The sequence below is a fragment of the Watersipora subatra genome, chromosome 2, assembly GCF_963576615.1.
Source record: "Watersipora subatra chromosome 2, tzWatSuba1.1, whole genome shotgun sequence".
Taxonomy (NCBI): Eukaryota; Metazoa; Bryozoa; class Gymnolaemata; order Cheilostomatida; family Watersiporidae; genus Watersipora; species Watersipora subatra.
In genome coordinates, this window is record NC_088709.1 from 40727786 (window position 1) to 40743766 (window position 15981).

The 15981-nt window shown below is 39.2% G+C and overlaps 1 protein-coding gene across 1 annotated transcript in view; it reads left to right on the top strand.

The window, feature by feature from the left end:
* Positions 1-5788: 5788 nt before the first annotated feature.
* LOC137388209 (uncharacterized) overlaps positions 5789-15981 on the top strand; it is a 37177-nt gene continuing 26984 nt past the window's right edge. Inside the window, exons 1-6 of the mRNA XM_068074713.1 lie at positions 5789-6268; positions 6404-8375; positions 8745-9163; positions 9284-10096; positions 10802-11341; positions 14389-14494. Of these exons, the coding sequence (XP_067930814.1) occupies positions 5789-6268; positions 6404-8375; positions 8745-9163; positions 9284-10096; positions 10802-11341; positions 14389-14494 (4330 nt within the window). The remainder of the gene's footprint in view (positions 6269-6403; positions 8376-8744; positions 9164-9283; positions 10097-10801; positions 11342-14388; positions 14495-15981) is intronic.

Here is a 15981-nt window from a genome sequence, read left to right on the forward strand (position 1 = left end):
TCAGAGTACCTATTTATTGTACCTGTTTACATCGGTTCAATCAATCGCTCGTCATCACTATTTTTGATTCTACACAACCAATACCTGTTGTGGTAACTTTTTTTTTCATATCGAAGACCGGTGCGCCATTTGTTAGTATTTGCCATTTGCTAATGGCAGGGGAGATAATGAGGAATAGAAGAGTATAGTTTGTATTGGAAAAAGCTTGTTTCCTGTTACAGCGTCACGCGTTTTACTACCTAAACCAGTTGAAGTATCTGGAAACTATACAATAGGACCCTGGTGTAATCTTTCAACAGAATCAGAATGAGTGATGATGAAGAGAGTCTGGCAGGCAAAGGAGAAAGCAATAAGAAGGGATGGTGAGCGAATAGTGTGGTAGATACTAGCAGTTTGTCTATCTCTGTAGGGTATCTCCGGTGGCGTGGTTAGCTTATGTAGATAAAATGGTTCAATTTAAAAAAAAATAGAGGAGAAAAGTTAAATAAGTTGTGAAACTTTAATGCTTCGATTAAAAATAACTTTTTTATTGTGTTAGTATTTATAGTATGCGGCATACTACGTGCAATATACGTGAGATAATACGTGGGATGCGTGAGGGATGGGGCAATTGCGTGAGTCTCACGCCCAATGCGTGAGAGTTGGCAGGTATGAGTATGCCATATGTTGTTGCGTTTAGTAAAATATTGAGAGTTAGTTTGTGTGAGACAATGAATAGTGTCACGTGAGAAAAATTAAAAATAAAATAATAAAGTATTTAAATTATAAAAATATATTCTCTATAGCAATAAACTGTCAAATCAAACCTGCAAATTTGTGTATGATCTGTTAGCCTCTCTGTTTATAATTCTGACACAAGTTGTTTTCTCCTGAATTTTTATATACTTATCTGTCAGTTCAGATGTTGTCTTGCCTCGCTTGGGCACCAATGTATGTTTCTCTGTAGAATGAGTGTTAGCCACTGTTGTTTTGTCAGTATATAGCTTCTCTCGGGCGTCAATTTCAAATGCTGGTTACAGACTCAAATATCGTCGTCGAACCAATAATAGATTGGCCTATCTCAGGCTTCGATATAAAGTATATTTATCAATAACAAGCCTCACTTGGGCATAAAACGAAGGAAGAAAATTGTTCAAATAGTTCGTAGTATAATAAATGTATATCTCGGCAAAATGAGCGGTAAAAGTGTCTTCAGAAATATATCTGTGTAATCACAGTACTCGACCAAATGGTCTTATCTCCTCGTGGTAAAAAGGGTTATATAATTTCACCCATCCGGCCTCCCTGGCCTGTCCTCTCTGGCCTGTCTGGCGGTCTCTCCTTTTTGAGGTTTGTGAAATATTTTGATGAGTTGTGTTGAATTTGAATAAGTATATAAATAAGTGTATATATGATGGTGAGATATAGTGATTTGTGGTTTTCCCCGTCCAGAGTCTAAGATGAATAGGTCATTAAATTTTCTTTCTGCGTGTATTGTTGTCATCATAGGTCATAATGGTTTCTGGTTTCCTTGGCAAAATAGGTACTCCTGTTTTCTTCCGGAGCTGATATCTGACAATAGTAACTTTAAGATCTTGAGATTGGATTTAACTGAAGGTGTGCAATTGTTTCAGCTCTTGTCTGTGTTCAAGGGACTGCCAGTTGCTACTTATCATTTTAAAGGAAATATAATTAAGTCTACTAAAGCCATATATGTTCATATAAAAGCCTTATGATTAATTTTCTTTAATAATCTAATTAACTAAGTATTCTAGATCAGGGTAACATATCTCTGACCCGTATCCATTGTAGGTAAGCAAATACCAAATAAGCAGTTGATTTAACTAGAGAGAAAGCGCCTTTGAAAGTCAAAAAGGGTGGCATTTAATTCCTGAACAGTATTGTTTATAAACCCAGTAAAGTCTAAAAATATAGCTTGATATAATATGCTTAACATAACGTCAATCAGCTGATAGTTATTGCTTAAGGAAATGTTTGACTTATTTGAGAACTACATTTATTATCATATCTCCTAAAGAAAGTGTGCAGCAAACTTGTAGACAACCAGTTTTATCTTAAAATTCTCTCCTATACTAGTTGAGCACATTTCTAAATTTTTGGAGACATTCTCAAACAGTTTGAGGGAGTAGTTTAATGTGAGGTAAAAAAAATGCAGCCTTCTGTATAGGATATAATTTACAGTTATCCGTTTTGAATTTGCTTTCAGGGGTTCATAGGCCAAACGGATTAGAGCCCACACTATCAGTGATAAGGTAAGACGCGTTATATAAATCATAGTAAATATTCACAGCAGGCTTTTGATGACATAAGCACAGCTCTCAGTCAAGGTGGCACAATTTGTAAAACACAACTGGAAACTGAAAGGACTATCTATTTTGCAAGATTTTTCATTACTACTTCTTTACTGTGAGAGGTTAGATTTCTGTTAACAACTTTGCCATTGCTCAGTTTTTTTTTCAGGGTGTGCATGTCGTATACCTCACAATGACATCCATTTGGAAACATCCGGATAAAGAGTTTATTGATTGTGGTTCATAGATTTTATGCCTGCTTTGTTGTTGGTTCACTTTGTATCACTGACCATACAACAAGCCTCAGCTTGAGAATGACTATCATTGAATAGCAAACCTATGGTTCAGTGCAGTACTTGCGACAAGTGATACCACAGGAGATGTATAACTCTTGAGCCAACAAATATCATCACCTTTTCACTAACAATTTAACTAATGATTATTTCTGTAGCTCCATATTGACAAAGACAGGTGCTTGCAGTAGCTGTTTTCATTTCATTTGTCAGCTTTCTTGTCGTTATTTCTAATCTATACTTTTATGCCTGTCTTCTTGTTGAACCAGATCACATATACTCTGTTTTATATACTCACTGATAGACAGTTTCCATTGTTCTATGCCTATGTCTATGTCTAGTTCTATGTCTTCTGTAAATGGTGATGACATACTCTGTGTTGTGCATGCACACCTATTGTGAATAGGTATCAGATATCCTGTGTTGTAGACATACTGTCAATTGCTACAAGTATTACTTTGCGTTACACATATAATGTTACTTTTGCGTTATATACGGACACTGAACATATATCACATACTCTGTTTTGTTGTATGCCTACTGTTATTAATCAGTATCACATAGACTTTTTGCGTTACAAAATGTTGCTTTTGTGTATTGAAACAAAATTGTGAATAGTTTTCCTATACTTTGTATTGTTTTACACCTACTACTGTTTAGTAATAAGTTACCAACTACTGCAGCAACTACAACATACATAGTAGTTTTGTGTTGCAAAATAAAGAGAGCTCCTTCACTTTCAGAAACGTGTTTAACTTATTGTTTAGCCCAATACATTGAGCCAGGCACACATTTTTGGTTCAATTTTTAAACAACTTTTTTTTAAAATTAGAAATCGTAACATGATTAGTGCCCGCTATAAGAAAAACAACAATCAATTAACACCATAAGACAATATTGGCCATAAGACAATATTAGTAACAGTGAATTTCAATTCAACTCGCGTTTTTGCGGTGATAGCGTGTACAGGTAACTATAACAACCAGGATGACCAGCGAGTCAACTAAGAAAACGAGCTTTTTCCAGTACGAACTACACTTCTTCACTACGAACCACTCTTCTATTACTCATTATCTCCCCTGCCAATGGCAAACACCGGTCTTCGATATTACCGCTATTAAATTTGTTGAAGAGGATAATTATATTCATAGTGCCGCTATTACAGAGCCACAATTTATATTCGCATGCTGCTAGAGCTACACCTACAAAAGTTGCAAAACCGTACCGCCGATTCTTTACCAAGATAATCAATATACAAATTTGCGGTTGTTTCTTCCTAGCGCTACAATTTATTCTAAACAATTTTTTGATATCGGGCACACGGCGTTTTAGTTCTTTTACAATTTTTCACCGTGATTCTAAAAGTATTAGTTGCCTCCACCAACCAGTAAGAATTATTAACTAATCAGGTAGGCTTATTCTTTCAACCAGTAAATATATTTCGAGTTTAAATCATTGTAAAGTTTGCAAAACACAAAATCTACAAAAATAAACCAGTTCTTAGGATGTATACGTACAGCACTTATTATCGCTTGCCATAAAAAATGACTGTAGAACAACTTGATTGACCTGTTTACAAAGACAATAAAACAGCTGCCTTTTCTCACGAGTCGCCAAACATTTAATGAGTTTTCCAGGCCTTTACACTTGCCATGGTGGTCGTTCAATAAACATTTTTTACTCATTTCACCTATAAACTGTCATCAGACATTATTTCGAAAGAACTACACAAAAGACTGTCTGACACCTGGCTCGATCAAGTCAGTTGCGTGTGTGCCATTGACGAACAAACATTATTCTAACGATATTACGGACAAGAAACTTATATGTATATTCTGGAGTATGGCAGAGGTATGTTTTGTGTTTACTTGTCTTTTATCTAATATTTTTGGTTATAACATTTGATATCACGTAATTTACGTAACATTTTCTGATTCAGACAGCAATTTTGCTTTAAAGATTGTGAATCAATTTGTTTTTTAAAAACCTTTCAGGTTTCACGGTCGGTTGGAAATAAAGTCACAGTCAACAAAGATCTAACCACCGTTGTACTTTGGGAAGTACTCTAAATACAAATATACACACACGCATGATAAATAACTTCTAAAGTTCAAAGAACTTTATAGTGAAACCTTGAGCATACAACATACTGAGGTGTTCACATCATACAATTCTACGGAGCCTAAGTGCTAATCTACGGTCAATAACCTTCATAGAAACTCATCACGGAAGTTATCGAAATACGGAGCCTAAGTGCTATTTATGGACGATAACCCTCATTCAAAGCCACGGAAGTTATTGAATTCAATACTAAGCCTCAAACAAAACGTCTCGAAGTCTGAAGATTGAGTTTTGCTACACAACTGGTGACAATCGACGAACCGAGTTTGCGTTATAAATACGGACATCATCTGTCAACAAATCAAGGATAAGGAACAGACAGTTGATATAGATTTGGTTACGCAATACTTCACTCACGTTAATCATCAGCACTGCAAGACATCATAACACTTCGAGGTCGAAAGCCTGTCGCTTAGAAAGACTAACCCACACAACAAACATTGCTCGTCACTGTTCACAAATAGCAAGCCAAGCAAAAGCGTACCTATTAGCCATCAAGCCGCATATCAGATAGTCAGCAACGAGGAAGTCATCACATTGCATCAGTCAGCTAAGTATACGTACTGTGTTGAAAGGTTTGCTTACTCAATCTAACTGACATTTCCTTGCTCAACCTAGTGTGCGCTATAAACACTATTATAGTAAAGTAAATTTGGAGTTGTCACACATTTTGGATTTTTCTTTTGCAAACAGTTGTTATCATAATTTTGTTTAAAAATCAAACTGTGTTGTAAAACTGAACCGCGATCGAGCCAATTTAGCCAGACAGCTTTAGTGGTTTAAATAATTGTACTCATATTAAGATTGTAGCAACAATAAGGGTAAAAAGGCCTAAACAAAATTAATAGCAATTATCAGTGATTTAAATTGATCACCATGGAAAGCGAAAGCCTTGAGCTAAATTCAAATTCTGATTTGAGCGAAAGTAGAGTAGAGGAAGAGCAGCTACAGTTAGATGAGGTAACTGAATCAAACAACCCTAGAACACAACGAGCGCTCGCAAGGAGTCAAAAACTGACTGAGCGCACTATTTTACAACTAGGCAGTGATTTTATCAATGAAATAAGTAGACAGTCTGAGAGTATGATAGATTTCCTAGACAAGTTCACACAAGCTGTTGAAAATGCCACCCATGTCATTGATATACCTGCTGTTGATGCCTTTGTTCACAACCTTGATTTGAAAGTCAAAGATATAGGCAATTTATATAATAAAATTATTGAAACAAATGAAAATGAGAAGAACCCCACCCATGAACAACTCTTAAATGAATTTCAAGCGGATGTCAAGTCATTCAAAACCCAGATCCAGGAACAGTGCCAAGAAGAGAGTGAAATCCTAGCTGAAGAGAAGGCACTCGAAGATGCTAAAAGGAGAATGGAAGAAGAAATGCGAGCTTACACAGTGAAAAGACAAAATCTCCTGAGAAGGATGGAATCATCATCAGTAAGGGTAAGTCGTTTGAGCAGTCCAAGTATCAGGGCTACAGCATCTTCAACTCCAAACACAGACAGATACGAATCGTCCTCAGCACCAATTGCAATCGATAGCATCAACCTGAGGGTAGCGCAAGCCGAACAACCACAAGCTCAACAACCACAAGCCGAGCAACCACAAGCTCAACAACCACAAGCCGAGCAACCACAAGCTCAACAACCACAAGCCCAACAACCACAAGCCGAACAACCACAAACTGAGGAACCGCAAGTTGGAATTGGCACCCGCCACATCCTCAAAGCCTTCACCGACAACCTAGCAGAATCGTTCAATGCCAAAATGAACTCATCGACAGCTAGTGTGTCGAAGCCAAACAGGAAGTCCGTTGAACCGAGCATCTTTTCTGGCGATACCCTCGAATTTGCAGATTGGGAGGTAGATATGGATGCCTTCGTTTTCGAGGAAGGACTAACAGACAGGGAGGCCCTGCGATACCTGAAGAAATTTGTTGCAGGCGAAGCAAAAAAGGCCATAATCGGTTTATTGACATACAGTAGCGATAACTCCTATCAGGAAGCTCGTGAAAAACTGCGAGATCGATACAGTATGGAAGGCGGCATCGCAAGGATACTGTTGAAGAAGCTGGAAAACTGGCCAAACATACGCTCTGGAGACGGAAAGAAGATGAGAGAGTTCGGCGACTTCTTGGATCAAGTCAGAAGAAGCATGAGCTCCACAGAAGGCCTACAGATCCTCAACACTGAGCTATACAACGAGCGCATTTGCCAAAAGCTACCCGACAGTGCCAAGTTCTCTTGGACGCAGAGAGTATGTAGAGCTAAGCGAATGAGGACAGGAAATTTGTCATTTTCTGATTTCACAGAGTTTGTTCTCGAGCAAGCGGACTGCTACATGAGCAACATCATGGCATCACAGAGTAAGGATCAAAAGCATGATCAGCCTAAAAGTAAGGGCAGATATGAAGAGAGGACAAACAGAAGGGCTGCATCATACCAAACTGAACGAACAAGAAGAGAACCATTTTGCTACTTCTGCAACGGCAACGACAAAGGACACTACACAAGGGATTGCAGAAAACTGGCCGAGAAATCACTAAAGGAAAGAAAAGACTTTGTACACAAGAAGGGATTGTGCTTCTCTTGTCTGAACGGTAAACATAGATCAAGCATCTGTAACCGCAAGCAGACATGTTCTAACTGCCATAGAATGCACCCGACTATGTTACATGATCCCGACTGGAAGCCCACAGAAAAATCGGACTCACAACGAAATTCCAGCCAACAACCTACTACCAGCAACCAAGGCAAAGAACAAACAAAAACTAAGACATGCAATTCAACTGGAGTCTACGGACAATCTAGCTTCAGTATGATGGTACCAGTATATGTATCCGCTGGAAACAATGAAAAACTAGTGTATGCCCTCCTCGATACATTGTCCGACATCACCTTCATTGACAAGCAAACCGCAATGGAGATTGGAGCAAGTGGCATCCCCGACACCCTAAACCTAGAAACCATGAACGCCATAAGCCGATCATCCACATTGAGGTATGAAAAACTGCAAATCAGAGGATACCTAACCGATGAAATCTCAACAATTGACGCAGTTGAACGACCAGAAATAAAGTGCCACTCAGACAACATACCGACAGATGAGAAGTGCCGCAAGATACCACATTTAAGATCCCTTGCAAGGCATCTCCCACCAAAGCTGGACATCCCGATCGGACTGATGATAGGTAAAGACAGTCCAGAAATCATCACACCACTCCTGACAAAAAGAGGAGAAGCTGGGGAGACATCAGCTTGTAAGACGATGTTTGGATGGACACTATGCGGGGGTAAACTCAAAACCAAACTGGCAACAAGTTTTAAGACGGATGCCACACTCTTTCCCATAGTGGAACAAGACTTTGAAGACCCTGGAGGTAAGCCCCTGTCACAACAAGACATGCAATTTCTTAAAATCCTTGACGAAGGAATTCACCAAGATCCGGACGGGAGCTACGTCATGCCTCTGCCCTTCAAGTCATCATCAACGCCAATACTGCCAAACAACAGGCATCAAGCAGAGCAGAGACTCGGACTGCTCAAAAACAAACTCTTGAAGGACTCAGCATATGAAGCAGACTATCGAAAATTTATGAACACACTATTCGAAAAGGGATTTGCGGAGGAAGTCCCAGTCTCAGAGATGGTAAGAGAAGATGGTAAGTGCTGGTATATACCACACTTTGGAGTGCTTCATCCAAAGAAAAGGAAATTACGTGTGGTCTTCGACGGGAGTGCAAAATACGCCAACACGTGCCTCAACCATCACCTTCTCACTGGCCCAGATCAGCTCAATGACTTACTTGGTATCTTATGCAGATTTCGCACAGGGAAGGTCGCAGTAACGTGTGATGTAGAATCCATGTTTTATAATTTTCGGGTAAGTCAAAATCATAGGAACTTCCTAAGATTCGTATGGTATAGCGATGACTTATCGACAGTGAAAACCTTTCGCATGAGAGTCCATATATTTGGGGCAACCTCTTCGCCTGGGGTAGCCACCTTTGGTCTGAGGCGTCTGGCTGAAGACAACATAGAAATATCTAAAAGTGCGGCAGAATTCCTCAAAGACAACTTTTACGTGGACGACGGAATGTTCAGCGTGGATGACATCAGAACTGCCAAAGACTTGGTGAATTCAGCGAGGGAAATTTGCTCTAAAGGCAACCTTCGCCTACACAAGTATGTCAGTAATGAGCCCGCAGCTCTTGCCGATTTGCCAGAATCTGAGAAAGAGACGGAAGCTATCTCATTCAACAGCATCATGCCGACACAAAGAACACTTGGAGTTAGTTGGTGTCTACAGAGTGACCAGCTCTGCTTCACCAGCAATATCGACGCAAGACCACTCTCAAGACGCGGTATTCTCTCAACCGTAGCCCAGGTATATGATCCGATTGGTCTGGTTTCACCCTTTACCCTAATGGGAAAGAATGTGCTACAAGATGTCTGTCGCAAAGGACTTGACTGGGATGAACAGATCGATCTAGATACTACTTCGTCATGGGAAGCCTGGACGCGACAACTCGCCACTATTCATGATATTAGAGTTGACCGCTGCATAAAGCCAAAGGATTTTGGAACTATCAAACGAGCCGAACATCATCACTTTGCGGACGCGAGTGAAGATGGTTATGGCGCATGCTCATACATCCGTCTTATCGATACCACAGATCGCATCCACTGCGCACTTGTCCTCTCAAAGGCTAGAGTGGCCCCCCTGAACCGAACGACCATACCTCGTATGGAGCTTCAAGGTGCGGTGCTAGCTACCAAGCTCCAAGGGAAACTGCATGAGGAACTGAGGATGCCAATAGACGGAGTGTTCTTCTGGACAGACAGCATGATTGTACTGGGCTATATCAGAAATGAAACATCAAGATTTTCTCCATTTGTAGCAAACAGAGCAACCCAAATTAGACACAGAACAAAGCCGGCACAATGGAACCACGTTCCTGGAATAGTCAACCCAGCTGATATGGCCTCCAGAGGCGCAACCATACATCAACTGACAAACTCTCACTGGTTTTCAGGCCCAGACTTCCTATGGAAGGAAAATCTTGACGACATCTTGCTCAATCAACCTACGCGCTTCAATGTTCCTGCATCAGATCCAGAACTGAGGAAAACTATTAGGGTAGATATGAACCAGGTTACCTACCCCATCAAAGTCGAAAACTTCTCAAAGTGGGACAATCTCATCAGGGCAACAGCACAACTACGTGCAGTCGCTAAACGAGCCAAGGACAAGCTGAAGCCAATCTGGAAACTTGAAAAAATGTCTAGAGAACATTCTCAAGATGCAGAGGCTCTTCTCATCAGGCTTGATCAACAAAAGTACTTCCATTCAGAAATACTGGACATCCAAGCACACGGAAAGGTAAGCAAAGGAAGTTGTCTCAGACAGCTGTCACCCTACTTAGACGATCTAGGAATCCTAAGGATAGGCAGTAGAGCAAAATCCTCAACTATTCTCACAGACAAAGAGCTTCGACCCGCAATCATACATAAGCGCAGTCACCTAGCCACAGTACTGATCAGACACTTCCACGGGAAGGTCCACCATCAAGGGAGGATCTTTACACAGTCTGCAATCAGACAATCGGGTTTCTACATTATAGGTGCACAAGGCCTCATCAAATTATTACTCAGAACCTGCGTAGGCTGCAAACGCCTAAGAGGTGCCCCCTTGCGTCAACAGATGGGATCCTTACCCAAAGAAAGAGTGGAACATAGCCCTCCATTCACCCATGTAGGGGTAGATACATTTGGACACTTCCTCGTCAAAGAAGGCAGGAAGGAGATGAAACGCTGGTGTATCATCTTCACCTGTATGTATTCCAGAGCGATTCACATCGAAGTCGTAAGTGACTTATCCACAGAGAGTTTCCTACAAGCGCTAAGGTGTCTTGAAAGCATACGAGGGCCTGTAGTTACAATTTTCTCCGATAACGGAACCAATTTCATGGGTTCTAAGACTATGCTCCAATCAAGAATAACTTTCAAGACAAACACTCCCGGTGCTAGCCACCAGGGCGGCGTATGGGAACGGGGAATAAGAATGATTAGGAATGTATTCAACCAGATGAAAGGCAGGTTTTCCGCAAGGATGGACACCGCCGGACTACGGACCGCCATGTACGAAATCTGCAGCATAATCAATGGGAAACCACTGACCTGTTCAAATCTGAACAATCCCGATGAAGGAGTTATAACCCCACATCATCTGATCACCATGAAGCCTGTGTCAGTACCTACACATCAGGAGATAGGTGAAGTGCCAGACGGCGAGGTATACGGAAAAAACATGTTTGAAAAGACGCAACGTTTCGCCGATGAGTTCTGGCGCCACTGGCAGGACTACCTGACAAAGGTAGAGACTCGACAAAAATGGAGAAATCCATGCCAAAACCTTAAGGTGGGAGACGTTGTCGCAGTTGTTGATGAAAACACTTGGCGTAGTCAGTGGAAGGTGGGAGCCGTCGACTCCGTGAACACAGGTAGAGATGGGTTGGTCAGATCCGCTACTGTCAGAATCTCAAACCCAGAACAGATAACGCGTTCCGGCAAGCGGAAAGGGGAACCTAACATGCTTTACAGACCCATACAGAAACTACTGCTATTGGTTAGCGTAAACTCCAAGTACTAACGTGCAGTGTTCTTAACCAAACGTATGTTATTCTCTTCCTGCATAAATATTATCATAGTAGTACCAAATATCAATTATTTAGGTATACACGAATACACTCAGTACAATTACATTATACTAGATTTAGATTTGTTAACTTCATATAGAACTAGTAAATTTTTTAGAAAAATTTAGGTGGGAGAGTGTAAAGTTTGCAAAACACAAAATCTACAAAAATAAACCAGTTCTTAGGATGTATACGTACAGCACTTATTATCGCTTGCCATAAAAAATGACTGTAGAACAACTTGATTGACCTGTTTACAAAGACAATAAAACAGCTGCCTTTTCTCACGAGTCGCCAAACATTTAATGAGTTTTCCAGGCCTTTACACTTGCCATGGTGGTCGTTCAATAAACATTTTTTACTCATTTCACCTATAAACTGTCATCAGACATTATTTCGAAAGAACTACACAAAAGACTGTCTGACACCTGGCTCGATCAAGTCAGTTGCGTGTGTGCCATTGACGAACAAACATTATTCTAACGATATTACGGACAAGAAACTTATATGTATATTCTGGAGTATGGCAGAGGTATGTTTTGTGTTTACTTGTCTTTTATCTAATATTTTTGGTTATAACATTTGATATCACGTAATTTACGTAACATTTTCTGATTCAGACAGCAATTTTGCTTTAAAGATTGTGAATCAATTTGTTTTTTAAAAACCTTTCAGGTTTCACGGTCGGTTGGAAATAAAGTCACAGTCAACAAAGATCTAACCACCGTTGTACTTTGGGAAGTACTCTAAATACAAATATACACACACGCATGATAAATAACTTCTAAAGTTCAAAGAACTTTATAATCATTATGAACTTATTTTTGGGAAGCGGCGAGTGGCATGTGTTCATAAAACAGACCTGCCAACCCAAGAGTGGGGCGATGTGTGAGATTTGGTTTTGGGGCAATTGATGTATCAATGATAGTATATATAAAGTTGTGGAAATTGGGGCAAATATCTCACGCATTTCTCACGCATTTTCATATTTTTTTGGGGTGATTGCGTGAGTCTCACGCCCAATGCGTGAGGGTTGGCAGGTATGTTATAGAATGGATGAGACAAAATTAAGCTCCAAATTAAATCATATTTTAATACCACAACAACATGGTTTTAGAAAGGGACTGTTTTGCACCAGCCAACTTTTGACCACCACCTAGTCTATCATGAGGGAAGTGGATTTGGGAGGATGTGTGCAGGCAGCGGTTTTAGATTTTTCAAAGGCTTTCGACAAGGTCTCTCATTCACTACTGATGAGCAAGCTATTTTATTTTTGGTTTTCAAGTGATACTCTTTCCTGGATACTAGACTTATTATCGGGCAGAAGCCAGAGAGTAGTTTTAAATGGAATTTGTTCAGATGTTGAAACAGTAACTTCAGAAGTCTCCCAGGGCTCGGTCCTCGGGCCAGCTCTGTTTTTATTGTATATCAATGACATAGGGCTTACTCTGACATCCACAATATGATTGTATGCGGATGACGCATTACTACACTGCCCGATTACTAGTTCATCTTCTGTGGAAGATTTTCAGAAGGACTTGGATAGCCTGGAGAGATGGGCGAGTGAATGGCAAATGTCTTTTAATACTTCCAAGTGTTCAATAATTATTTTTGGGAATACCAAAGCTGTTAATATCCAAGATTTAAAATATATAGATTAAACAATGTAGTTTTAAACACTGTAAACAGTATCTAGTATTTAGGAGTTACAATAACAAATGATTTTAATTGGAGTGAGCATATAGTCAAAAACATTCAGAGGCTATTCAGACTCTCGGCATGCTCAGACAAAATATCTCATCAGCACCACCTTAAATCAAATTAATCGCATATATTAATCTCGAGGTATGGGACCCAAGCGAAAATAAATATGTATGATTGCTTGAAATGGTCCCGAACAAGGCAACGTGTTTTATAAGTAATTTGAGGGGAAGGAAGGGAGTCACACAAGAAAAAGAACAGTTGGGCCTTGTGACTTTAACATGAACTAAATAAATGATGTGGATGTTGCGGTCCACTAAATATCGCTGACTGACTCGCCTTCATGTTGACAACATATGCGCTTTTGTTTAGGCATTGCGAGTTTGCAATGCCAAGAAAATTAATTACCTTTTACCTATTAAGGATTTTCTTTTTCTGCGCTGTGCTAAAGTTGCTTTCAAAACTATGCTCTGCTTGTGAAAGTTTGTGTTTGATAAATTCTTAGCTTCGTCCTTGTTGGACAACACAATAGAAATCGGCTAGTGATTGGTGACCAAGAATGCTACCAATTAGAGAACTAGTAATTTATACTAGCCATATATTTTAATAGTTTTCATATTTAATTTCTGTACGGCCCCATTAGTTTACTACTGTGTAGGTGCAGAGGCAGGTGTCAAATTTTTCATTTTCACCTCATTTGCTAGTGCTCAACATGGATTGCATTTTATGTCATTTTATATTTGTAATTCACCATAAATCCTCGCGTAGAAGCTGCACTTGTGAACCCAAAGTTTTTTATTAAAATTGGATGTTTGGCTTAAACAAGCAGTCTAAAAAGTGTTATTTTCTTTTGTCTTTTTTCGATGATTTGATTTAGGCTGCGTCTTTTTACGTAGACAAACGACATATCTTCACAATGACATTTTGTAGAGCATTTCCCAATTGTTGTCAAAGCTGACTGACATTTTGTGCCATTCAAAGTTTTTATGCCATTTATCTATTTATTGTTCAAAATGGCGCAGCATGTTTTAAGTGAATATATAAGATTCTTGGTTGTTTCTAGAATGGTGCTAGCATAATCGCTGTTGTGCATGAAATTTCATTCATGGCTTCTGTGTTTCCATTTCACTCAAAACTTGCTAGAGAGTCAGCTCTTATCTAGAGTTTCTCACATGTTGAGGCACTTTTATGTAGAGGTATGACTGTTTCTTTTACTTGCAAAGTAGGTCCACTTTTTTCCTGTAATCGTTGAGCTATTGTATATTTTGTGTTCCAGAATATGTCTGCCAGCAGTGTTGCCGTTGTGCACTGCTCATTTTGCCAACAGACCTTTGCGAAGAAAGCTGGTGCACTGGCAAATATATCAAAATGTCCTGTCTGTAGTAAGTTTAATTACATGTTTCCTAGAGTTCTATAAACCTTTATGTAGAATTTACATTTGGTGTTCAGATGTGTAATTCTGCATCCATATTATTGTTATTCATCCGTTATTGTTTTGTTACTTTTTAATATAATGCAATGTTAAAGAATAGAGAAAGCATAATATTATTATGCTTTATTAGTTATCTTGAGGTGTTGAATGTTGTTCTAAAAAAAAGAATCAAGGAGATTGACCCACTAGAAGCTGAGATATAGACAGCCAAACACAGGTCTACCTAATAAAGAATCAGAGGAAAACCCTTCGAAAATCCCGAAAACTGTGACGTATAAAATCGACTTAATGGTCATGTGCCGGAGTTGCGCACCCTTACCGCCGTTATGTATAATGATTGTTTTGGCTACGAGATGTGAAACGCTTCTCGCGATAGTAAATAATTTACATACTAGCTCTGGTTTCTCAGGAAAATCATCCAAACATTGTGTGGTAAAGGCATTTGCCCACAATTCCTCGCCATGATTTTTTAAAGCAGAAGAGCAGATTTTGACTATTGTGCTTCAAATTTTAACTCGATCTCCACGGATATGCTCCGAAGATCATCTGTTCAACGAACGGCGCGTGTATAGTCTATATGCGATATCCGCGAGTTGCAGTTTGTTTAGAATAAGAAATAGGAATGGGACTTTTTGTTCCTTCATCATTTTTCTACTGTGTATCTACTGCAGCATTCTTCTACTGTGTATCTACTGCAGCATTCAGTTGATTTTCATGATTATCGTCACTATTAACAGACTGGAAGTTCACTACAGCCATAATCTTAAAAAGACTAACTTGACCGTGCTGCTCTTGCTATAAGAAAAGAAAACGATAACTTTTGCTTTGATTTTTCTATTGATCTATTATTTTATGTATGATTATTTTTTATGATTTATATAATATTCATAATGCATATTATACAAAATAATAATATAACTGCGTATAGAATAAATGATGTAACTAATATAATTTGTAGAAAATTCCAAATGATAACCGAGATTGATGATTGATTTAATTGATTCTATTTATTAGCTATAGTTAAAAAATCTGAACAACGCTAAAGATGAGTCTGAATAGGGAAGCTAAGTAGGAGAACAACAAAACTGAGCTGAACTAGCAAGATAGCGAAATGTTGCGAAATAATAGATGCGTGTAATTATTTTATGCTAAAACTAATCTAAACGTCAGAGGGACTGGTTCGGAATTCTAGGAACGATGATTGTTAGGCCCAATTTGATTGTTCTATACTTCCAGGGATTAAACCAATTAAAACGCCGTGATTGTTACAGGAGAGCGCATTAGTTGGCTTAATTGACCAATGGCACACAAGTCCATTTCATACGTCATATATTGACGATTACCAAAACACTTTTGTTTTTTGGTAGACCTGTGTTTGGCTGGCTATATCTCAGCTTCTGGTTGGTCAATCTCCTTGATTCTTTTTTTAGAACATCA